The following is a 25,977-nucleotide window of genomic DNA, read 5'->3' as shown; positions in this document are numbered from 1 at the left end:
GAATTCTGTCTGGGTGCCGATGGCCTGTAATACTACCTACACAGGAGGCTGATATCTGAGCACTGCAGTTCAAAGCCACCTGGGGCAGAAAATACTGTGGGACTCATCATCAATTAACTACCACTACAAACACACACACACATACACACACACACACACACACACACACACACACACACACACACACACAAATGCTGAAAGAAAAAAGAGGTGGAGCTTAAGTAGTAGAGTATCAGCCTTGAGTGGAAAAAGCTAAGCAAGAGGAAGAAGCCCTGTGTCCAAGCCCTAGTACTGGCTTTAAAATAAAATAAAAATAAACAAAATAAGGGGAATTATGACATGTGTGATTAAGAAAACTGTAGGACTGCCAAGGAATTTTATTTCCTGGTGATTTGTCTCTGAAAGGATCACTCTATTAAGAATTACTGTTCTAAAGAAAAATTTCCAGCAGACAATCCTGTAGTTTTTTGGCTGGTAGGCGAGCAGCTTGGACTGTAGCCTGTGCACTTGCTTGTCAGAGACAGGGGGCTTGTGTGAATTTTTCCTTGCTGTGCCTTTAAGAGATTCAGAGGTGGGGTCTCTCAACTGAACTGCTGGGAAAAGGATCCTGGGAAATTTGGCCAGAAACTATACTGAGATTCCAACTCTGAGAAGTTTAGGGGTGGGTTGTATTGAGTCAGGCCTGTGATTGGACTGAAGAATCTACTAGGAAGGAGGACTCCAAAAGTAAAAGGACACAGCGGGAGGAGGGGAGACAAGAGAACTCCTTCCACTCCCCATCCACACACCCTGGGCCCCCTGGAAACAGTTTGCAACCAGTAGTGTGGAGGAGGGTCCACCCATGTCAAAGGTGAGGGCAGCAGATGTTAGACCCAGAGAGTTCTCTGCACCAAGTAAGCCTGTAAGGCCTCCACTGACAGACTTGCCAACAGCTGGACTTGATCACTGAGATCATGCATTGGGTGGAATAACAAGCAGCCTTGCTCTCCAGCTGCAGCACCAAACATTGTTCTTCAAGGATTTGCCTCAGCAGCGGCTAGAAAACAGGAGACCACCCCCTCAGGACTCTTGAGTCTTCTTTGAGAAAGTCTACTCCTGAGGAGTTTGCAGAATGGTGGTGGCTCTTCGGGGAGCTTTTGCTCTGATGATTCTGACCCTGGCAGCATTTCTGCTTCCGCCACAATGTGCACAGGACCCAGCCATGGTGCATTATATCTACCAGCGCTTTCAGGTCTTGGAGGTAGGTGGTGTGTCTGTATGTCTTAGACAGGGAACAGGCCTCCTGGGACTCATCTCATTTTACCCACACTTCCCTCACTACTAAGATGCCTGTTTTCCAAGTAGGAAGGGATAAAGTCTTTGCTGAAACCACACTTACAAATGTGTACAGTCCTCTTCCAGTTTAGAATAATAACTATCCAGCACATTCCAGTCGTAGGCATTACACACAGAATCACTCTGAATTCTACCTGACCTGGCAGATTCGATAAAATTTACCTTCTGAGATCATTCTGAAGATATTAAAGAGATTTACACTCTTGAGAATTTGGGGGGATTTCATGTAGACTCAGAACATTGCCTGGTATGGTAAGTGTCCAAATTGTTGTGCCTCCAAAATGCAATCATTCATTGTTTTAATGAAAATTTTAAAAAGACAACTTTTGTCCCCCCTTTTTCCCCATGTTACACTATGTTGGAATAGTTATAGATTTTGATTTTTTAATCTTCTTACAATAAATGATTAGGTCATTGTAAAGTCATTATAGTGTACTGTAAGACTAAGTCTTGGTATTTTTGTTTTAAGTGGACAGAAATGGAAGTGAGCAGGTTTCAGCAATTTTAAACAGAAAGTATTTGGGACTCCATTTTATTAAAGTAGGCAAAACTTAATGTTTTTGTAGGGCAGACTGGGACAAACATAATCCTCTCTCCTGGCCTTTGGCCACACCCTGGTGCTGAATTTCACTATTTTATTACTTAATGTTTTGCTAGTATGCAAGTTAAATTGACATACTATTTTATCAGTAGACACTCATTTCCAGTATTTTCTTGAAAAAAAATCATCTAGTCCCAAATTACTTGGTTGTTAAGGTTAAATAATTCAACAGAGAAGCCCAAATGATTTTCTAAAATTATCTCTAATAGAAGAGGCCTGAGGTGTTGATGAAAAGCACCCAGGCCAAGGATTACTTCACTTTCTCCTTCCTTGTAAATTCCAAATTACTCGCATAATATGCCAGGATTATGTTCAGCCTTTACTCCAACTTGCTCTGGGTGACAGCTAGTCAAATCACTCTGTGTGCTGTCTTTCAATACTTAAACAGCTTGTCTACAGGCAAGAACAGACTAATACTTGTAGCACTGAATGGAAGTTGGAAGAAGATAAAATGACAATTTGTGTACATCTTCCCACTCTAGTCCTAACCTGCAGGTAGAGCCAAGTCCCGGGGCACTGTTTGTATTGTTAACTGTAGATAGTAAACAACTAAGCAATACAATTCCACCCTGAGAGATGTGCTAGAAGGGTACAAAAAGATCACACAGGTTTAGAGAATGGTTTGTAATCCCTCTCTCTCTCTCTCTCTCTCTCTCTCTCTCTCTCTCCCTCTCCCTCCTTCCCTCCCTCCCTACCCCCTCTCTTCTCTTCTTTCTTTTCTCTCCCCTCCTCTTTCCTCCCTTCATCTTCCCATTCCTCTCCTCTTCCTCTTTCAATTTTTCTCTTCTTCTTCCTCCTCCTTCCTTCTTTCCTCCTCCTCCTTGTCTTCCTCTTCCTTCTTTCATCCTCTCTTTCTCTCTTCCAAAAATGAAACACCTTATGCACTGGTGTTCTGAGTATAACTTTTTCAGAAAAGCATTGATAAACTGCCAACTGAGGTTTTAGTATACATGCTTTTTGACCCAGTAATCCCATTTCCATTAATGTAGTCTTTTACTCAGTTGAGTACTGCTGTGTGCTAGGCCTGTGCTAGAGAATGGAGCTTACTTCTGACCATCCTAAGAAAATCACCAATTGGGCACTTCAAAATGTCAATACATTAGTTTGGTGTGTGTGTGTGTGTGTGTGTGTGTGTGTATGTGTGTGTGTGTGTGTATTTTGAACAGCATTGTTTGAGTGACAACAAATGGAGAACTATATAAATATCTATCTAAAAGATTATAACAAAAATAATAGGTTATCGCACAATGGAATACTTTCCAGCCTTTTAAATGAAGGTCATGTGAAACTGTAGATAAACTAGGAGGACATTATGCTAAGTATAATAATCCAGCCACAAGAAAACAAACATATAGAATGATTTCACTTATCCATTGAGTCTAAAAATGTTAAACTCATTATAACAGAGTAGAAAGATAGTTTTTTTTTTGGGGGGGTGGGTTCGGGAGGGCTACAGCCCAAACCAGGAGCCACAGCTTAAGAAGCCTGTAACCCAAGACCGTAGCCCAGTTTATTTCCAATTCTGACCTTAAATACGCTTCTTTAAACTAGGGAACTGCCAGAGGCTACATTCGTACAAACAGTATCAAGTCTCAGATAGGTTGAATGAGAAGCGATCAAGTCCCAAACAGGTTAAATGAGAAGCTATTGAGTCCCAAACATGTTAAATGAGAAGCTATTGACACAGCCCAAAATCATGATAAGAGCTTACTTCCTTGTGTACTCAATTGTGCAGGTCCAAGGTCACTGACCCCACAGTCAGACCCCAACATCTCCCCTGAGAAAGATAGTTTTTATAGGATGAGGAAAAGGAGCAATGAGAGATGTTGGTCAAAAGACATGAAATTTTAATTAGATCTAAAGAATGAATTCAAAAGATTGATTGTACAGCAGAGTGACTAGTTGGTAAGCATATATTGTGTATCTGAAAATTAATATTTCACCATAAAAAAAATTAAGTGTGAAGCCAGGCACCCATGGCTCACACCTACAATCCTTGCTACCTAGGAAGCTGAGATCTGAGGATCATGGTTCAAAGCCAGCCTGGGCACAAAAGACTGCAACTCTATCTTCAGTTTACCACCCAAACTGGAAGTGGTGCTGTGGTTCAGTGGTAGAGTGCTAGCCTTGAGCTGAATTGCTGAGGGACAGTGCCTAGGCCCAGAGTTCAAACCCCACAACTGACAAAAAAAAATTATAAGTGTGGGCAGTAACATATATTTCCTTTAGCCATCTCTTAATGTATGTCTGTCAAAATATATTGTGCACTATAAATATAAGCATCTTTCATCTGTCAGACATGGCCAATGTAAAAAGTTATGATAAAGATGCTTATCAATTGAGTAAAATATGTCCAAAATATATGAGCAAGTTAAATATATTATAAAGCACATACTAAAATTATATGTGTGTGTTTCACTAAGTACATGAGAAAACATAAAATTTTATACTAAATTAGCAAAAATCGCTGTAAATTTAGATTATGGATTATTTTTCTTTTTGATTTATTTATTTTGATTGATATCTATTATTTTTAGTAATATTATTATTATATTTAGTAGTACTACTCTAATAGCATTTTAAATGCATTGCCTTCTTTCTGCTAGGCAGGTGCTATGTCTCTGGAGTCACATCCTCAGTCCCCTACACCTGCTTTTTTTTTTTTTTTTTTGCTTTAATTATATATAAGATAAGATCTTACATTTTTACCACAGGCCAGCCTCGAACCATGATCCTCTTCCCCATGACCTCTATCACAGACATGAGCCGCCATGCCTCATGATTGAGGTGGGGGGGGGTCTTACAAACTCCCCCCACTCCTTGCAGCTGGTCTTTGACTGAAATCCTCCTGATTCCTTCCTTCTTAGTGGGTAGAATTATAGGCATGAGGCCCTTCGCCCAGATCACCTTTCTGATTATTTGTATTCTTTTTCAAATGATCCTTTTCTGCAAATGATAGTTATGTTATTGTGTGTAGAATTTAAGAAAATGACCCATAATTTGGTAATTTATTTTCTGCTTGAAGCAAGGGCTGGAAAAATGTACTCAAGCCACGAGAGCATACATTCAAGACTTTCGAGAGTTCTCAAAAAACATATCGATTATGCTGGGGAGATGCCAGACAGATACCAGTGATTATAAGAGTGCAGTAAATAGCCTGGCACTGAGAGTGGAACGGGCCCAGCGGGAGATTGATTACCTGGAATATCTCCGAGAATCTGACATATGCATAGAATCAGAAGAAAAGACACTGGCAGAGAAGCTCCTTCAAGAAGCTGAAGAAGACAAAAAGGTCCGAACGCTGCTGAATGCAAGTAAGATGGTATCTTTTCCTACCCCTTCTAGAACCACCTAGAAAGGAGCAGCTAGGGCTGCATGGGATGAGGGAATGAATAAGAATTGGATGTACACTTTTTTCTGTGTATGTGCTGGGAGAGCAGATTGTGCAGAGAACAAAAGTTCAGAGGGAAACCCATGCTCAGGAAGCAGCTTTTTCTTTCACAGAGTGGTGTTTCCAGACACCCCACAGAAGGTTGGGGACCACAGTGTCAGAAATAGCCTACAAGTCACTTCTCACAGACCTCGGCCTAATGAATGTATGTGGTACTAGATCCTACCAAGAAGAGTGGCAGGTGAATTCTTCCATATCCAAAGCTCTGGGCATAGCTGTTAATGTGCCATGGGACAGCCACAAACTGGATATGGCTATAGCTCTACCCCTCAGGGCTAGGAACTGCAGTGTGTAATTACGTGCGAGTTATGTGTTTCGCTGTTTGGACTGGTGAGACTCGGGGGATTTGCCTCCAATCTTGTGACCCATAAGAATCACTTCAAAGCCATTAAGAATCTCTAGTAGCTTAAATCATAATACAGAGTATAAAGTGAGAAACAAAAAAATGAAAAGGAGAATTTTCTATGTGAGCCCACTTCATGAAAACAAGGCTCCCATTTCAGTCGTAATTCTGAAATGGCTTCATGGCAAAAAAGGAGATTGTATTCATATGCTAATTGTGCCTGTCCTACATTTAGAAAAACTAGATCAGGAGAATAAGACACAAGCTGAGGGCTACCATTGCGTCCCGGGTTCCATACACCTTTTCAATGTTATCCTTTCAAGAACTTCACAGATTATTATAAGAAGAGGGGTCAGAAGGTCTCTAGATCTACAGATATGACTGAGTGAAAGCCATAAAGGACAAATGTTATAGGAACACTAAGCTGAAAATGTCTAAAAGACCCAGATAATGAAAGACTAGCATGCCGTGCTAAGGAGGTTGAACTTGACTATGGAGAAACTGCAGTGAACCACTGAGTTTTGCTAAACAGGGCTGCAATATGAAGGAGGAGGATGAGACTGAAAAGAGGACACCAGTGAGATGTCCTGCAGTCATCTGGGCAAGCGATGATGTCAACATGAAGTATCACAGGACAGACAAGGGCAGGTATTCGGAGAGCCATTCAGAGCAGGGATCAAATGGATCATTAAAACTAAAGATTAGGGCTAGACATGTGCCTGAAGGTGTAGAGCACTTGCCCAGCAAAGGTGAGGCCTTGAGTTAAAATATATAATAAGTTCATTTAAAAATACTGAAGTATAGTGGAGAGAGATGGATACAGACATTTTCCTTGGTTTCAGGATTAGGTCAGTGGTTGCCACTCCCATACTTGTCACCTGTGGAGCTGTCCTTTTGATGATGTGCCTTTGTGATTCAGCCAACCCACAATGCATTCCACTAATGGATGGGCTATGCTGCCTAGTGGGGATAGAAGAGTGTCCAGATCAACTGCCTCCTGGGCAGGTTTCCTTACTGCTTCTTTTGCTCCTATAATCCACAGCTGCCAGGCAGAGTTTGTATCACCTAACATGGATCATAGTACTCTATGGGGGAAGTTTATGCTGTTGATTACTACTAATTATCAACAGCAAAAATATTCATTCGATTTCCTGTGCTTTTATATTGGGAAGGTCTGTTGCAAAGTGGCCCAGCTAATCTCTGCTGCTTCCTCTCCCAAGTTCCTCATATGTACTTAGAACTTATATTCACACATATACAATCATATAGGACATATATGTACCTACATATAAACATTTAACTCACTAAACCACATATATTCTTGTATGTGTTTGATTTCTTCAATCAGACCATGAACATATGGGTCTCTTCCTTTCTGAATTCATAGAATCAAGGACAAGGGCCTTGAATGAAAAAGCTGTAGCACTCTTTCCGAAGAATTCTTTTACAGAAGAACCACTGGAGCTGGGTGTGGTGGCTCACACCTGTAATCCTAGCTACCCAGGAGGCTGAGATCTAAGGATCAAGGTTCAAAGCCAGCCCAGGCACAAAAGGACCTGAGACTTTTATCTCCAATTAACCTCTAGAAAATGGGAAGTGGGGTTTAACTCAAGGGTGGGGCAGTAACTGAAGAACTCAGGGACAACACCCAGACCCAGGCCCAGGGCTAGCCCAAGGGGTATCCTTGAGCTGTAGAGCTCAGGGGTAGCGCCCAGGTTCAAGCCCCATGACCCACAAAAAACAAACAAACAAACAACAAGAACAACAACAAAAATAGAAGAACCACTGAGAACAGAGGTCATGCATGGCTTGGTTTAAATAGAGACAAACATGCAAACAATTACAGTCCAGTGATTGCTCCTCCTCCTGATCGCTTGTTTTCAGAAGTTCTGTCGAGACTAGGCTTTAGAACACCAGGTGACTCCATTGTTCTGTATTTTCCACCTTGCATGTTTTCTGCTTTCTTATTGTTGTTGTGATACGTTTTGGCCATTTATGACTCGTGATGTCAGTTCTCTAATGCTACATAACAATTTAGCATAGATTTCATAGCTATAATTCTATACAGATTTACCTATTCTATATTGGTTTATTAGCTCAGAGATAGGGTGGGTCAGGAGTCAGTACCTGGGTTGTAGATATTGACTGAGGTTCTGGCTTGTCTTCTCCATAAATAGATCACAGCATGCCTGTTGCTCCTTCAAGGCTGAGAGGACAGTCCTTTTCTTTGTAAAGTCTCTAACTACTGTGTAAGTGTGTGTGTGTGTGTGTGTGTGTGTGTGTGTGTGTGTGTGTGTGAGTATGTGCACCCGTGCATATATGTGTGCTTCTAAGGCTTGAATTCAGGGCTTGGCTCTGTCTCGTGAGCTTTTTCGCTCAAGGATTGTGCTCTTCAACTTGAGCTTCAGCTATATTTTCCTGCTCTAGCTGGCTTTGAACTGTAATCCTTAAATCTCAATCTACTGAGCAGCTAGGATTAAAGGCTACTAGTATCCAACTAGTAACTCTTTTAAGGGTTCTTAATATGTAAGCCCTACTAATCATAACTTTATTTTTTATTTTCTCAAAATTAACTGATTTAGAACTTTATTCATATCTGTAAAATCCACGGACCTTTGTCTTATAATGTAACACATAAACTGTAGTTTTGTCTTATAATGTAATCCAATGACAAAATATAGTTTTCCCGTATGCCCAGGTCCTGGCCCTACTCCAGGAGGTGGGAAAGGAAGTGTGTTGGGTGTCTATAGGAGGAGTGAGAAATCTTGGCGTCTATTTTTGGAATTCTACCTGTCACAGTGCTTCACTCTGGTAGTAATCACCAGAACCTGCCTTCTTTCTAGAAGATTCTTTCCATCTTCTATCTTTGGCTTACAAAAATTGAAACACACAATTGTCAAATACACAATTCAGAATGTAAGGAAGTATAAGGTACTTAAATACATTCTACCTTGTAAATGAAAGATAATTCCAAGTCTTTGGTACTAAAATAAAATTTGTACTGTACTTGCCAATTTCTCATAAGGCACCATGGCCTCAGGAATCTGGATGGAGAATTTATCCCACTGAAGTCTTTGGAAGATTCCAGGAGCCACATACTTGTGTGGATAAAAAATATTAACCTCTTTTAAACTTGCAAATCGCATCTTAAGAAAAATCCTCAAGGCAATCACAACAAGCCATCATTACAGCCAATTTTATTTTGTTTCCTGTTTTAATCTAGCTCCTTTATTGCAAGGGTACATGCAAGTTACCTGGAAGTCACCCTTGTCCAGCTGAATTAAATAACTCTTACCTTTTGTTGGGATCATGTTTCACAAGAAGCAAGTCTATTGCTGTATATATAAATCTCTCTAGAATCCATGCAGGTAAAGAACTGTATATACCTTATATTCATAACCACTAAACACAAAACAAAAGAAAGAAAGCAACTCAATGAAGAACCTACCAGAAGCCAAAGATTTGGCCATGAGCCAACTCTCAAGTTATGAGTTCGTTTTAGGGAACAAAGTATCAACAGACATATAACTATATAACAGATATATTTACCACAAATTAGGTTAGAGATAGATGTGTGTGTGTGTGTGTGTGTGCGCGTGTGCATGCATACATATGTATACATATAAAATTTACAAACCCAGTAACTTTAGAGGGCTATATGTACAGTTCACTTTCTCCTGTGCATTCCTCTAGAGAGTTCTTTCCATGGGTCTAGAAAGAGCTCTACATACTCTGCATTTCTTCTGTTCGTCTCTCTGATGAACACTGTTGTTTATGAAGATTACTGTATTACACTGGTGTTACGGAGATTACTAACCATGTCAGCTGGTAACTTTGGGCTTTAGTGAGTAAGAAAATCCATTCTCTCACTCATTTGTTCATACATACAACAAATTTCTACCTGATATATGTTGGTTGTAAGTTATACATTAGAGATGAAACATTGGATGATATCCTTGTGTTCAGAAAGTTCACTGTCAGTTCTGGGCATGGTGGCTCATTCTTGTAATCCCAGAACTGTGGCAGGAGCATTACAAGTTAGAGAATAGGGTGCATGATATGCATAGTGAGATCCTGTCTCTCACAAACAAATAAAAAGACAAACAAGCAAAGAAACCAAATGGAGAAGCCATGGAGACAAGCTAGGATAAGAGCCCAAAGAAACTACTGCTCAGACACAAGGATGTATGGGGTGTCACTGAAGTACAAGGGGCCTTAGTTAAGTAGATAGGGTCAGGGTTGCCATGGAGATGAGGGGGCTGTGGAATCTGGAAAAGAATCCTCAGGTTGAGCTTTAGCCATAGGAAAAAGCTAATTAAGTGGAGAACAAAGTTAAGGACATTTCAGACTGTGGCAGCACAAAAGTATAATAGGGCTCAGAGTATTTGTGGCACATGATTCTGTAGAGCAGAGGAAGAGGAGGATGCTCTGCAGACACAAAAAAGACTGAAGAAGAGCTGTGCTCCTTAGTGTGAAATTAGTTCATATTTGCCAGCTATGGACGTAGGGTTAACAATAACAGATAGGATTTACTGATTGCACCAGGCAGTCTAAATATTTTATCTGTCTTATTGATGATTATCATGCAATTTTAGTAACTAACTATATTATGATGCAAACTTCATACTTATTTCCCATTTTACAGATAAGGAAACCAAGATTCTGAGAAAGTAAAAGCACTTTATCCAAGGTCACATAGCTAATGGGTGGCAAGACTGTTTCCAACCAGTGCAGGCTGGCTCCTCTGCATGTCCAACTCTCGGGGTGCATGGGAGTGCCAGGGCTTAGAAGGGGGTTTAAGAGACTGAAATCAGCCAAGCCCCCTCTAGGACCGTCCCAGAGTCACATGGGGTTCTAAGAGAAGACTGACTGCCCCAGAAGTTTCTGATCTCATGTGGCTCTGAATAAAACGACTAACAGTCCTCTCAGTCACTCTTTGAGGATGATTTAGTTATTATTTAAAACCCTGGTCAAGAAAGATCAACTATCCCCCTCTTGTCCTCTAGCCACTCCTGTTTTAATTCCATGCCTTTCTTTTCTCCATTGACCTTGAAACAAAAAATCTCATCTGACCACTCACCATAGAAATATAATCTTTCTTCTGAATAATTCTCAAAAGTATTCTTTCTACCTGCACTGCTCTCTTGTCATCTCTGGTCTTGATTACTACAGGAATCTCAGTTATAAGCTCCCTTGCACAGCCTTCTGCATTGCCTCCAGGGTTCTCTTGCTGGAGTCAGCCTCTCATGACACCAACCTTTGATGGCAACTGTAATATGTAGAGCAAAGAAAACTCTAAAATAACACAAAAAGAAAGCTGTTTACAGCCTGCCCCTACTTTGGCTTTCTTTAAGTAATTGTCTCTGTTTTCCTTAGACAAGAAATATTTGCCTACTAGATAAAAACCATGAATGCAATATGTTTTTTGCATTTCCTTAGTGAAAGTTGGTGAGAAAACAATGATCAAACGCAACTTTTGGTATTTCTCATCTGTGTCTTGTGTGGCTCATGCCTGTTTCCCTGTACTCTGTGTTGCACATTCTGCTTTTCTGAAAACTTAATATGTATTTACCTATCTCAGAGTCCCATCTAAGTCAGAGATCAGTATGGTCTGACTTTGAAGTAGTCTATTGGAAAGTGGAGGCAGCTAGGGCCCAATGTAGTGGCTTACACCTGTAATACCAGCTACTCAGAAAGCAGAGATGCCCCAGTAGCACCAAATCAAATAAAGTAAAATTTAAAAAAAGGAAGAGAGGAGGGAGGCAGGGAGGCAGGAAGGAATGGGGGAAGGGAAGAAGACAACTATTCCTTTGCAATTTCACTAGGCCCTTTTACATATTATCTTGTCCAGTGCTCAAGCCACCCCTGCTAGGTAGATATGGTTACAACTTACTTTCAGGTGAAGAAAACTGGCTCAGGTATTATCCCACAGCATCTTACCCCACCCCACCTCCATTCCTGCTACATCTAGTTCACTCACCCCCAGACACAACGTTTCCATTTCTGTCTCCATGTCTGCTCACCACTCCACCCTCCCACCCCACAGTTGCTATCTGATATCACAGTAATGTCACATAACTAACCATTCCAAAGCATAGTGAGTTAAAACAAATATCACATCATTTCTCAGGAGTGTCCAGGGCTGCTGGGCTGTTCTGTTGATGTGGTTCATCTGCGTATCTCCACTCTATAGCCTAAGAAAAGATGGCTGCTTGGTGTGTGTGGGGGGGTCCTCTTTTGGGATACAGTAGCCTCTAATTCTCCAGAAGGCTGACCTGGTTTTGTTTTCATGAGATAGGCATGTGTCTGAGAGAAAGGAAAGAAGCATACAAGACCCATAGGGACTTGGCCTAATCATTTTGACCACATTCTTTGGGCTAGAGAATAATCCATCTCTGGCTCTAGGACCCATTCATCCATTATGATCTCAAATTGCATTCAGGTCAGGCTTTGGCTGCTCATGGAAACATCCAATTGTCAAGGTCTGTTTTTAGGAAGGCAAATGTTCCTATGAAGCAGTGAACTACACAGTGGATTCTCAGGAGGTAAAACAGGAGAAAGAATGAGAAGTCTACAGAGCAAAGCTGAAGTAAGCACACCCTAGACCAGCCCACTGTGAGAAAGATGCAGAATTTCCTTCATCGAAAGAGTCTACTGGGAAATGGCCAAACAGCTCTGCTTTCTAACCATTAACACTGAAGGGCAGTGCCACAGCAGGAAACTGAAAAGTCTGGCAACCTTTCTTAGTTTGGTAAGAAAGTTATTTGTTTTTTCATTATGAAAAGAAAAATGGAAAAGTAAAAAAAAAAACCACCAGCTCAGTCTTTAAATAAGGGATGAATAAAAATAAGAAGTTCATACACGTAACTTAGGAAGGCTTAAGCTGTTGCAACAGTCAGGTAGTCCATGCAAAGTAGAGACTATTTGATTAGAAACCCTGAAGAGCACTGCTCCTTTCCAGGTCTTTGCTTCACATGTATTGACCAGCATGGGTGATCATGAGTAGCAGCTCTTAAACTTTCAGTCTTATTTACGAATGCTTCACAGACTTAGCAGTTGCCCTCCTTGCAATCTTGACAGTCATGCAAGGGCTCCAAAGGCGTTTTTTTCAGTTGGCTACATTGACATTCGCCACCTTTATCGTTAAAACAGAAATCATATGCCAGATGCCATTCCCAAGACAGAACTTCATGTGGCAGTGAATAAAATAGGTAAGACCTTTCTTCTGGAGCCTACACTGTATTGAGGGGAGTCAAGCAAGAAATATGTCAACAGATCAATTTGTATCTGGAGAACATGGCAGCCACCATGGAGAAAACTGAACTGAGGCAGGAAGGTTACAGAGTGTTGGCTTCTTCCAAGGGAAGGCATTGGAAAAAAGCAGTGTGTGCTGGGTACCAGCTTTAGTGAGTGATCTGGTGGTAGAAGCAGGCCAGACACATGCCGAGAGTTCACACATCTTCCCTAGCTCTCATCTTAGACCCTCCCTTGCTAGTTTTCATGATGCTATTGGAGCACACAGTCACACAAGTAAAGAGCGAGGGGTCACATCTGTTGACTTTCTTATAATCCACTGCTAATCACCAAGGCAGCTCACAAACTGATAGGTATCTTGGAACATACTGAATTTACTAACCTGGATAATATAGGCACCTAGAAAACTTTGGTATGAATTTATTGAAGGGTTCTGTGTGAGTCACCAACACAGAGTGTCTGGTATACCAGGCCCTCTTCAAGTCTTGTAACCATAGTGTTGTAGAAATGCCAAATCACTGAAGAAAATTTTAGATGATCTTCTTGTTTTCCTGCCGTTATCTATGGATACTTCCAGGCAGTAAAATAGCTCCTACTAATCTACTTGATTTCTACCTTACTTATTATACATGGAGACTGTAAATTTGACACTGACAAATAATGTATTGTCTGCATTTTAATCAGGTGCATATGGAGAGAAAGCAGAAAGTGTCTGAACAGTGAGATAGACCTCTGGTCCCCCAGGTAGACTAGACAAGCAAATAAACAAACAAAAAGGAAGCAGGTGTGGACCTGGTCTAACTACTTAAAAAGAAGTGAATTGAAGAAGCAACTCTTAACTTAGCTGTGTAGAGAGGAGAGCCTTCCCGAATGCTTTGGATACTTTAAAATAAGCCATTAATGGTTCTGTAGAAGTCAGCGAAGTTTGTTTTAAAGGAGAGAAGGTGTACCCCAAATTTCCAAGGGTAAGCCATCTTGTAGAAGGCCTTGGCAAGTTTGATGACTGGTGAGTTATACAGTTAGTATGTTGGGGAAACAAGAGAGGAAAATAGATCAAGGCTGGGTGCACTGAAACATATGATCTAGGTGAAAAAATATGGCCTAAATTTCTAGAATAATTGTATCCATATTGATAATTGGCCCAGTACTAGTTGGAGAGCCATCAGCTTTGACGTCCCAGTGCCTAATTGCTTGCCAGGTCCCGAGAAATGTTTATTAAGGTGAATAAAAATTAGGTGGCTGGAAAAAAACTCGTTTTATAACAGAATTTCAAAAAACAAAACACAACAAAAACAAAGCCCCAAATGTGGATGGACTTAGTGGAATTCTGTTCTTTTTAATGAACCTATCACTCTCACCCAAGGTTTGAACCTGCTTTTTTTTTTCCCTGCTGGTGTCTATAGCACCCTGAATACCCCAACTGTAGTACAACTTTTCATTTGGTTCTCCCACGCTAATCACTTATCTAAGATCTGATCTCTCTTTTCCTGACTATTTCTTGGACCCAAGCTCTTGCCGTACCTACCACAAACTCACTGCCTTTTTTTTCTCATGTCTACTCCTCATTCTCTACCAACTAGAGAATCTCTAATCCTGAGATCCAGTCACTTCCCTAAAGAGGGACTAGTCTTGCCAGGCTGAGATTGTGGTTATTAAATAATGGGGAAAGTATTTTTAAAAGATTCAAATAAATGATATTTGTGTATGAATTGGTTCACTGTGAAGCCTTGGGCTAAATTCTATCCTAATTGCTTGTCTGCAGTTCTGCCTATGGCGGGGCAGTGAAGGGGGAGGGTGATACACAGATTTTCATGCTCTGGTTTGCAGGTAGAACTTTAACACATCATTGCCTCTGTTAAATAATTTTCATCTTGCTTGGACCCAAAGACTTGAAATGTATTATTTCCAATTCTCCAACCTTTTCCTCCTCTTAATTATCTCTTCTCAAGGGAAACCTAGCAGGGAGTTTTAGCTTACCTGGTATCCTGAAAATATATTTTCCCTGAATTCTAAGGGAGAGATTTTTTTTTAAGTTATAGATGATCAGCCACCAAAGAAAGTATAGCAAACATCCCTTTGTTTTATGGCTGTGTGTGTGCATGTGTGAGTGTGTGTGTGTGTGTGTGTGTGTGTGTGTGTGTGTGTGTGTGTGTGTGCGTGTTCCCCTTTTGCCCTTAATTAGCTTTTTTCTTCATAGTTGGTGCCATACCACTGGAGCCAGGCCTCCAGTTTTCCATTTTGCTAGTTAATTAATTCGAGCTGGAGTCCTCTGTTGATGCTCCAGGATTCCTCCATCCTCCAGATTTCAGTCTCCTGAGTAGCTAGGATCCCACAGGTGTTTTCCCAACTGACAATAGGACTTTCAACAAGACTGAAAAGGTCTGAGACCAAGTCCACAGCGCTGAGCTTCTGACTTACGATCTTTGCTTGAAGAGGAAAAGCAGAGAGAGAAAGAATATGGGGGAACATGGTTTCTTTTCCTCCCAGGGCTCTTTTTCCTGATCAGAGCCACATATCAATATTTCTCCAAGGATGCTACATTAGGAAAGAGTCATATAAGGAAGAGGAAGAGTCTGCATTTTTAATCCATGTTTTCTTATAAATGAGACAGTGCTGCGCCTTGTTTTTAGGTACAACTCTACACAGCTGGACTGCAGGCATGCTGGCTGGCCTCACTTGCTGGCGTGAGGGATGGGGGGCTAGAGGCTACTTATTCAAAGGTTCTAGGTCCCTATGGCCAGGTTAGCCCAGGACCCAGAGTGCCCAAGGAAACTACCTGTCACCCTTAGGAGGTCACTTTCCTCACTCATCCTTCTCTGAGCAGACCAGCAGACACCGCTCTCCATCCCTTTCCACTGCACACCTTCACACACCACCAGGTCCCATTGGCTGACTGGTAGTGTCCTTCTGGACCTATCTCCCAGTTCAGACTGAGCTTAGAGTTCCTCCTTTCCCATCACTTACTTTCTAAGTAACAATTTTTCTTCACTTGCAAAATGAGGGTTAAAATATCCACCTCTGAAACTCATTGTAAGAATTACCTACATTGCTAGGGATGAGACTCAGTGATAGAAAGCTTAACTAACATTTGTGAGGCCCCAGGTTTGATCTCAGCACTACAATAAATAAATAAAACAAATAGTGCCTAGCATAACACCAAACATAATACATACATTTTAAAGGTTTTTATTAACTTACGTAGTTCTTATTCTTGTTCCATTGCTTTTAGACCCCTTTAGTAACTCATAGATGCTGCCCCCCCCCCCCCACACACAAAGTTCCTCTGTGGTTCCCTAGAGGCTGAAATCCTCAGTCCTTCCTCCTCTGTAATCACCAGATGACCTGGGAAGAGCAGAGACTTTACATCAGGCAGATTCATCTTGTGTAACTGAGAAAGTTCTCCTGGTTCCAGCAGATATGGTGCCTGGATAACAAACAGGGTCACTCATTTGCTCTTTTTCTCATTGCAACCTGTAGCCCCTAGTGTAGTAGAAAGTGCTTCTGTTAGCTGCTCTTGGTATGCATGCAAAAGGTTCCTGAATACCTTCCCTAGGATTCTGGGTCCCTATAGCCAGGTCACCCAGGACCTAGAGGACCCAAGAAAACAAATAGCTACTGAAAGCATGTCAGCAGTGAGACATGGTGACCATTATTTGCTGAGGGACTGCAGTTGCTCATGCCTAAGTCTGACTCTGGCTATGACATGAGCCAGGCAAGGCCTTTACACCTCTGGAAAAAGCCAGTGTGACATGATTACTGAAAGGACTGGCCTTCTGAGACACAGCTCTGTACAGCTAAGCTTGCTTCCCACCTCACTTTTGCCATGTGTTCCCTTTGTGAAAACCTTGGGCCAGAATTGTTTTTTGCAATGAAATATAATGGATCTGAAAGTACCTTAAAAGCTTTAAAGTACTTTACAAATGATTATTCACTTAAGAAAGTTATGTGGTCAGAACTTAGAATGAACAACACTATTTAGGGACTGAAAAATACATCTATGTTTCTAGCTATTTCCTTTAGCCATTCAACAGACATATTCTGAACCCTCATGACTGAGCTAGGCATTCAAATACATTGCTAAATATGAAGACAAAGACTGTTTTTGTGTTGTGGAAAAGGAACAATTGAGTTTGCCAATAAAACACATAAAATAATGAGTGTAACAAGTAAGCTCATCAAAGAGTTTACTCTATTGCATAACTACAGGATAAACATACTTGTATAGCGTACTGACAAGAAGCCCTTCAAGGACAGGAAGTAGAATTGGAAGGGTAAATTGAGCCCACTATGGGAAAACCAAGAGAAATAATGCCCCAGGTAGAAAAATTCCAAGTGCAAGAGGCCCGAGACAGAAACAAACTAGCAAGATCACAGAATATGGGGAAGACACGGTTAGCACAACATAGTGGGTGAAAAGAGAAGGAAAGAGAACAGGCAAGACCAATATTTTGTAGGCCTTTAGGCCAGGATGAAGGATTAGGATGCTATTCTAGGTATGATGGAAAGGTGAGTCATGCTATTTATGTTTTAAAACAACTTAATCCTAATGCTTTGTGGAATATATTTAGTATAGAATATACTTAGTGTTGTTAAGCAAGAGTAAAACCAGGGAGGCCAATCAGATGCTTTTGTGGTCTAGGAAAGAGGTAATAATTCAGGAAGTATTAGAAAGTAGACGTGTATTTGAGCATTTGACTTTAAGTACATAACCATTATTTAAGACTGTTTTACTATCAAGGCTTTACTGATGGTTTGAAATGCAAGGGAAGAAATCAAGAGTGCCTTCTTGGTGCAAAAGCATGTTGATAGCCTGTGCCTAAACTAGAACTAATGAAAGATAAAACTGATCTCAATGCATATCCTTCTTTTAAAAAATACTTTATTGTCTTTAAGTACTTGTACAAAGAAGGTGCCATTTAACAACAAAGTTTGTGAATACAATACATCTCCAGCCATGTCATTCCCTTCAAAATTCTCCCTCCCCTTTGATTCACCCCTTCCTTTACTTGTTTACTATTTGTTTTTCTTTTTGGTCGGTCACGGGTCTTGAACTCTGAGCCTGGGTGCTATCCCTGAGGTCTTCAGCTCAAGACTACTGCCCTACCCCTGGGCCTGGGCATTGTCCCTGAGCTTTTCAGCTCAAGGCTACTGCCCTACCCTTGAGCCAAGCCCCACTTCGCTTTTTCTAGATTAATTGGAGATAAGAGTCTCAGGTCTTTTTATGCCTGGCTGGCTTTGAACCTTGATCCTCAGACCTCAGCCTCCTGAGTAGCTAGGATTATAGGTGTGAGCCACCTGGCACCTGACCCACTTTCTTACTTTTGTAGCACATACAATAAATACTTGACTGCATTTTCCCTCCCTTCCCCCTTTTATTTGTCAACCCCTCTCCCCCTGGTCCCACCCCCTCCTCTTGTTTGTACCCATTTACTGGTGCTCATTTTGTTAGACTTCAACCTAGCCTTTCTAAAAGACGATTTGAGCTCTCCATAGAGGCTATTATAATTCAGTTAATTCCTTTCTAGCCACTTGCATACCTCTCAATATGCTCACTTATAGATTTACAGATACATCCTATCGACTATCAGTGAGGGAAGCCATGCAACTCAAGTCCCATCCCTCTTGAGCAGGCTTGCCACGTGGAAGAGCCCAAGCTTCAGAACCCAGTGCAAAGGGCTGCACTGCTGTCCACACCCCACTGGGCAAACTAAGCCAGTTGTAAGAGGGGTATGAAAGTGTAATTTCATTGTAACTAGAAAGAATAAAATGAATTTGAAGAATAGAGAGCATGATTGCTGACACACTCAGAACAGAAACAAGGGTGCACACAGTAAGGGACAGGAAATCTTCAAGGAATAGGAACTGATTGATAATGTCACAGTACCAAAAATCAAGTAAGATATACATGAAGATCACTTGAATTTTCAGTTTGAAGACCTGTGGCAATATTCTAATGATTAGTTTTGTAGAGTGGTATCAGAGTGAATGGAATGGAGGCAAGAAAATAAATACCGAAAATGTAGATTGTTCTGTAGCAGCTGATTATGGAATGATGGAAAGATAGCAAAGTAGCTAGAAAGGGGCAACTGGCTGAAGAGGAAAAAGTTAAATATAAGTAAGATGGCATATAAGGCTAAGGCTAAGGAGCTAGTCATGAAGGAGCAATGAAAGATAATAGGGAAGGAATAATTCATTAAGAAAATCAAGAAGAAGCCAAGAGCCAGGCACAGTGGCTCATGCCTGTAATCCTAGCTACTGAGGAAGCTGAGACCTGAGGATCATGGTTCAAAGGGAGCACAGGCACTAAAGTCCCTGAGAGACTCTTATCTCCAATTAACCATTAGAAAACCAGAAGTGGCAATGTTGCTTCAGGGGTAAGGCAGTTGCCTTGAGCTGAAGAGCTCAGGAACAGTACCCGGGCCCAGAGTTCAAGCAGAATAAGAGGAGGAGGAGGAGGAGGAGGAGGAGGAGGAGGAGGAGGAGGAGGAGGAGGAGGAAGCAGCAGCAGCAGTAGCCAGAAAAGGGTATGTTAATCTTGGACAGGAGAAATGACACCACTTCTTTTCAGATGTGTGGTAGCCGTAGGAACCACTGGATAAAATGTTGTAAATGAAGTTCAGAAATAGAGGGAGCTTGTGTGGAATGGTGCTTATAGGAAGGAAGGAGTTAAGCTGCTATAAGTGAAGGTTCTGTCAGAAATAGTGGAGAAACGAAGATACGAGAGAGTAGGGGAGAGTGAAGTAAGGTGTGACATTTTCAAAAAGAAATGTATCATTACCTGACTTATGAAATGGCAACCCTTCTGTGAATCACCTTTATAATAATAATAAAATATTTAATAAGAGACAAAACAAAAAAATCACTACTAAATGTGTGGTCTTTGGAGCTCAGCTGAGGTTGGAAGCCCTTGATATGTACCATTTTAAGATTTTCTCTGACATTCAACTCTCTGGTCCAAAAGCAGAAGTCTGAATGGATCCAGGACCAGAGACTGTTGTCATATGAGTATTTTGGGATAACCAGAAATTGAGAAACTGAAGTGTTACGGGGATGAGTCTGTTGGTGACAGAGCTCACATAATCTAGTCTGGAAAGGGAATGAGGTGAAAAGAGGACTAATAAGCATGGCGACAGTATAGATGCCAGGAATTACATGGTGTCATGAGGAACTTGAAGAGCAACTTCAGTGCAAACAAGAAATGAGCAATGGAAGGGTGAAATATTGTGGTAGAGGGTGAGATATTGGATATGGAACACTTCTTGGACCCGGTGGACCTAGAATATGGCTATTGGAAAGAATTGCCAACAGAGGTTGCAAGTCAGTTTCCATGGAGTTCAACAAGTAAAAATGCTCCATGTATCTGAGACTAGCCAATGATTTAGACGAAGAGGAATTGACAGCACAAGGTACAAACATGAGCTGCAAGAGAATGAGACATGAAGGAGGAGCCCTCTTGCATAAAGGTAGCAGAGAGGAGCTAAACCTCTTTTTTAAAAACTTCATCCTCCTTCACTCACCTTACACCTTGGATCATCTATTATTACCTTCTAATTCGTCTCCATGAATTTTGGCTGTTTCGCAAGAGTCCATGATACGCAAGCTTGAGCTTAACCTTGGCCTTTCGTTCCTGACCAAAACCTTCATTAACTCTTTTCCTGCTAGAACAAGAAAGTCTAAATTCCCTAGCCCCTACTCTGAAGATTACAGACATAGGACTTGCATCAATGTAAATGTTGGCTTTAGGTACTAGTTGAAGCAATATCAAATATTAGGTTATATTGGTTTAAACCTCTTTCTTTAATTATTACTTTGCCTCATCTTGGAGTGTTTTCCAATTTAAGTGTAAGTTTTTATATTTTATTTTCATCTTTAAGTAATTGTTCCAAGGAATACATTCAACCAAATTGCATAGGAATACAATGAATTTCTTAAAGTGATTTTGTTAGCTATCTGGAATTTTTTTTGCCTATTTCTCTACAACATACAATTTATCCTTCAAGAGCCAACTCAAATAGAGAACCATCCTTTCTTCACATGACATCAATGTCTTCTGTTCTTTTTGTTAAAGTGTAACTACAAACCTCACATGCTAGCCATTCACATACTTAATAAGAAAGAGTCATGCTTAATTTATCATTGCCTAACATCTGTTTAGTTGTACATTGTACCCTAGTTCATAATACCTGGTTCACTTTCATTATAACTTTTTTTTTGTTTGCCAGTCCTGGGGCTTGAAACTCAGGGCCTGGGCACTGTCCTTGGGCTTTCTTAAGGATAGAAGACTACCACTTGACCCAAAGCACCATTTCCAGATTTTTCTGTGTATGTGGTATGAAGGAATTGAACCCAGGGCTTTGTTCATGTTAGACAATCACTGTACCACTGAACCATGTGTCTTCGAGCCCTCATCATACCTTTTCTAGATATTCCATGTATTTTAGGGTTAACTTATTTTCCAAGTAGAGTTTGAGTTAAGGGTTTTTGTTTACTGGACTGGCACTCTACCACTTGATCTATAGCTCCAGCCATTTAGCTCCATTTTTTTTGTGTGTGGTAGAATCTCAATTTTTGTCTGAGTTGAACTAGACAATGACCCCATATATATGCTTCCCCTGTAGCTCACCAGATACAAACCACTAAGCCCTGCCTTTTCTATTGAGATGGAAGTGGGGGAAGTCTCCTGAACTTTACTGCTTAGCCTGACCTGGGTCCCCTATCTTCCCAGTCTCAGTCTTCCAATCTTAGTGTCTCCAGTAGCTAAGCTGATAGGCACAAACTACTGACATCCAGTCCCCATTAAAACAATGATGAAATGAACTGAATTATGTGCCTTTACAGGTATGTAATTCTCACTATGTCAATCTCAGGTGCTTTTGCAATGAACAGTCTCTGATACAGTAACGGGCTATTTACATTGCGTTGGTTCTTAAATACTAGGTAGTGATTTTCTTAGCAAAGACTTATTCATTCTTTGATTGATTGAATCACATCATTAATTATGATTAATTGACATATAACAACTTTATTCTAGACAGTATAGGGAAAATAGTGGTCCGTAAAGATGAGGAGGTGAAAGAATAAGCTTGGATCATTTCTGGGATTTAAATGCCTTTTATATCAACAAATTGAAATGCATGAAACATTTCATTCTTTTCCATTAGGATTTTCCAAGGGTTATTCTTCTTTTAAAGATTTATTATTTCATAGCAGAAACAACAGTATTCACTACCAGTAATAGAACTAGAAGGAAAAAGATTTCTAGGCATGATGAGACTTCCATAAAGTAGATACATTATATTTATAAAATATCCTCTCCATTCTTTCTCCTGCTTGGCCAGGTTGTAACAATATGCTGACGGGTATAAAGTCTCTGAAAATAGTGAAGAAGACAACGGACATAGATGGCTCTTGGCTGAAAGATGCCGGCAGTGACTCCGCAAAGGTGTATTTCCTAATTGGATCCAGAAACAATACTGTCTGGGAATTTGCAAACTTACGGGCATTCATGGAAGACAGCACCAAGCCAGCCCCTCGGAAGCTAATTCTACCCCTCTCCTGGCAGGGATCAGGTCACGTGATCTACAAAGGTTTTCTATTTTTTCACAACCAAGCCACGTCTAATGAGATCATCAAATATAATCTACAGAAGAGGTCTGTGGAAGACCGAATGCTACTCCCAGGAGGGGCAGGCCGAGCTCTGGTTTACCAGCATTCCTCATCCACTTACATTGACCTGGCTGTGGATGAGCACGGGCTCTGGGCCATCCACTCAGGCCCAGGTATCCAAGGCCATTTGGTTCTCACCAAGATTGATCCTGGCACATTTGGAGTGGAACACTCATGGGACACCCCATGCCGAAGCCAGGATGCTGAAGCCTCATTCCTCTTGTGTGGGGTTCTTTATGTGGTCTATAGTTCTGGCGGCCAGGCCCCTCATCGCATCATGTGCACCTATGATCCATTGGGGACTATCAGGGAGGAGGATCTACCCAACTTGATTTTCCCCAGGCGGCCAAGGAGTCACTCCATGATCCACTACAACCCCAGGGATAAGCAGCTGTACGCGTGGAATGAAGGAAACCAGATCATTTACAAAGTCCAGACAAAGAGAAAGCTGCCTCTGTAACAGTGAATGGCCTCCACGAGGGAGCGCAACATGGACACTGTGGCCCCAACCCCTTTATGTAGAAGAGGTTCTCTTGTCATACCCAGGAATAGAAGGGTGAATACCTATGTGTCTTTCCCAAATGTCACTGCCTTAGGTATTTCCAACATCTATAGTTCATCCCAAATCTCCAGTTCTCAAGGACTCCTATATTCTCAGACAGTTTATCTCCAGTCTTCCTTTTCTGCTTTCCTTCATTTTCAATAACTGCCCCTCCTCAAATAATCAGAATCCAGCCTCCCTCTGATACTTCTTGGCTTTTTCTACTCTGGCTTTTGATCAGGCTCAAATGCTTATAAATACTTTTTTCTTTTCTTTTCTTTTGCCAGTTCTGGGGCTCGAGCTCAGGGCCTGGGTATTGTCTTTAAGCTTTCTCAAGGCCAGCTCTCTACCACTTGAGCCACAGCACCATTCTGGCTTTTTCTGTGTATGTGGTACTGAAGAAACAAACCATGGGCTTCGTGCACGCTTGGCAAGCATTCTACCACTAAGCCATACTACTGGCCCTCTTTCAACTTTTGAAATCCTCCAGCTAAAGTATTATTTCTTATCAACATTTATTTTCTTGTTTATCTGAGCATTTCCCAAGCTAGGTAGTGATAGTAATAGGAGTAAAAACACAAAAATTTTGAATGTTACTTTCTAGTTACATAGGGTCTGCACATTATTTCCTTTTCCAACTTTGTGAGGTGTACACAAGTCTTTATAATAGCTGTGATAAAGAGAACAGTTAGGTGAGTTATTCAAAGTAGCACAACTGTAAAATTAAAGAGCTAGAAAGTACCACAAATCTTTCGGTCTTTTCATCACTCAAGGAAACATCAAATATGTGTATTTGTTCACCCCACCCTTTATAATCAATGTGTTCAGTAGTTCAGCTTTAAAATAATAGTCTATTTCATTGTCAAGTTTTCACATCTGCAAAATACCTTCTTCTAGGTCTTTAAAAAGCTATTTCCTTCAGAAACCCAGCCTAAGGGTGAAGACCCCACCTCAAGCTTCATCTTGTGTTCCTGTCATCTGTTCCTCTCTTTTTTGGTTAAAGACAATAAAAGTGACATTGAGCAAATAACCTCATCATGTTATATTTGCCTACATGCCCTCAGCATCAATAGCTTTTAGAGAACATTGCCTGTGTTGAATTTGCTGTGAACAATCCCCAACACACAGAGGCTCTTGGTAAATATTCTGGAATCTGGAAGGAACTCAGATAGTAGGCAAGTCACTCTGTCACAGCACGCAGCATGCTGTGTGGCACAGAGGACAGCGTGCCTTTCGAGAGGGGCATCTTCAAAGTGTCTTCCATGTGTGTCTGTGTCCAATTCAGCTGAGTTTGGGTCACAAGTGCAGGTTGCTGTGCCAGACTGGGTCATGTGCTGAGACCTCTGTCTTTCCAGGTTGGTCACATGAGAGGACTTGCTTTGTGTACTTGCAGCTGTTTCTCTGTCTTTGCCAAGCTCAGGCCAGGATCATAGAGAGATTTCTTTTCCCTCATGGGAAACAGATCTTTGGCAGAAAGTAACAGCCCAAACTATGGGTACAGTGTAATTACTCCCAGTTTAATGGGATGGCATAGAGAGCCCAAATCTTTTGTGAAACGAGGCAAGGATGAATGGGTAAATGAGGGGATAGTATTCTTTTTATAAGTCTGTGGCTATTACCTGCCCCATGGGTAAAGTAACATTATCTATCTCACAAATACACAGAGAGTGGCTGCCTCACAATAGAATGCCAACTGTATGTGCAGGAAGGATTCCTGCATGTATAGTTCCTTCTGAGGCAAGAGGAGAGTATTTGTAATGCTGCAGGCTTCCATCTTGGGTGTGTTCAGCTTTGACAGTTAATGTAGAATACCCATGTCTCTAGCCACTCACCCTGGCACCTTGAATTCCTGCAGCTGGAAGTACTCTTTTAGGTCAACATATTTTCTCCAGGAAACCCCTGTTCATACCACTTTGTGTGACAGCATGCAGGCTTACAAGCATCATCTTGGGTAAATTTGGGGTTATACATTTCCACTTGGGTGTCTCCTATTGGATTACAGTGTGCATTGATGTCTCTGTGACCTACAGCAGTGACTATTACATTTTGTTGCACATAAGAATCACCTTAAAAGTTAATATCCAAGCCACACCTCTGTCCATTAAATCAGACCCTCAGGAGGTAAGATCTCCCTTCCCCCATGTCCATTAGTATTTTTAAACCCATGTCTTCAAGTTGGTCTCAAAATTCAAATAAGCTGGAGAACTAGTCACTTAATATATTTTAAAAAGTGATTGCTACTTGTAACTGACAGCTGAATCAAAACTCTTTGTACAACCACTTGATGACAACAACAACAAAGCAATCATATAGTTCTAAAACAGGTTAGCATTTTCTAGGGAGCCAAGGTAGAGGCAGTAAATCTCCCAAGACAGCATATGTGAGATTTGGAAACACCCATGAACTGGCATGAACTGTGGCCATCTCCCTGTCAGAAAGTCCCTCTGCTGCTATTTTAAGGAAGTGAAAAGAAAACTGAAGGGTGTCCTGCTGTAACACAACTCTTGTGGGCCCCAGCCTTCCTCTGCTGGCTTTGCCCCTGCTTTGTTGCTGGTCAGGGTCCTGCAGGGAGAGTGACTAGTGGTCTCTTTTTTTTTTTGCCAAGATGACTTATGCTCCTTTCATAATGCACAAATCTCTGGGCATGCTAGTAGTGTCAGATCATTAGGGTAAATTCGGTTTGAAAAAAAAAAAAAGGTATGTCCCGTGGTTTGTCAACACTCTAGCCTACACAGTATATGTCAGGGCCTGTGGTGACTCCTGCCAGATCTGGGGACTATGCCAGA

The 25,977-nt window shown here is 41.2% G+C and overlaps 1 protein-coding gene across 1 annotated transcript; it reads left to right on the top strand.

Moving 5' to 3' along the window:
• Window positions 1-708: 708 nt before the first annotated feature.
• Window positions 709-24,221, top strand: Olfml1 (olfactomedin like 1). The gene is made up of 3 exons (XM_090348251.1): window positions 709-1,240; window positions 4,962-5,250; window positions 22,323-24,221. The coding sequence occupies exons 1-3, from the start codon at window positions 1,112-1,114 to the stop codon at window positions 23,108-23,110; spliced, it is 1,206 nt and encodes a 401-aa protein (XP_090204377.1). The 5' UTR covers window positions 709-1,111; the 3' UTR covers window positions 23,111-24,221.
• Window positions 24,222-25,977: the final 1,756 nt, after the last annotated feature.

The sequence above is a fragment of the Megascapheus bottae genome, chromosome 16 (assembly GCF_031878675.1).
Source record: "Megascapheus bottae isolate mThoBot1 chromosome 16, mThoBot2.hap1, whole genome shotgun sequence".
Lineage (NCBI taxonomy): Eukaryota > Metazoa > Chordata > Mammalia > Rodentia > Geomyidae > Megascapheus > Megascapheus bottae.
This window is presented reverse-complemented; position numbering and strand designations above follow the sequence as displayed.

Coding starts and splice junctions, on each gene's coding strand:
- Olfml1 (XM_090348251.1), top strand. CDS start 1,112: ATGGTGGTGGCTCTTCGGGGAGCTTTTGCTCTGATGATTCTGACCCTG. Junction 1,241..4,961: donor AGCGCTTTCAGGTCTTGGAG/GTAGGTGGTGTG, acceptor TTCTGCTTGAAG/CAAGGGCTGGAAAAATGTAC. Junction 5,251..22,322: donor CCGAACGCTGCTGAATGCAA/GTAAGATGGTAT, acceptor CTGCTTGGCCAG/GTTGTAACAATATGCTGACG.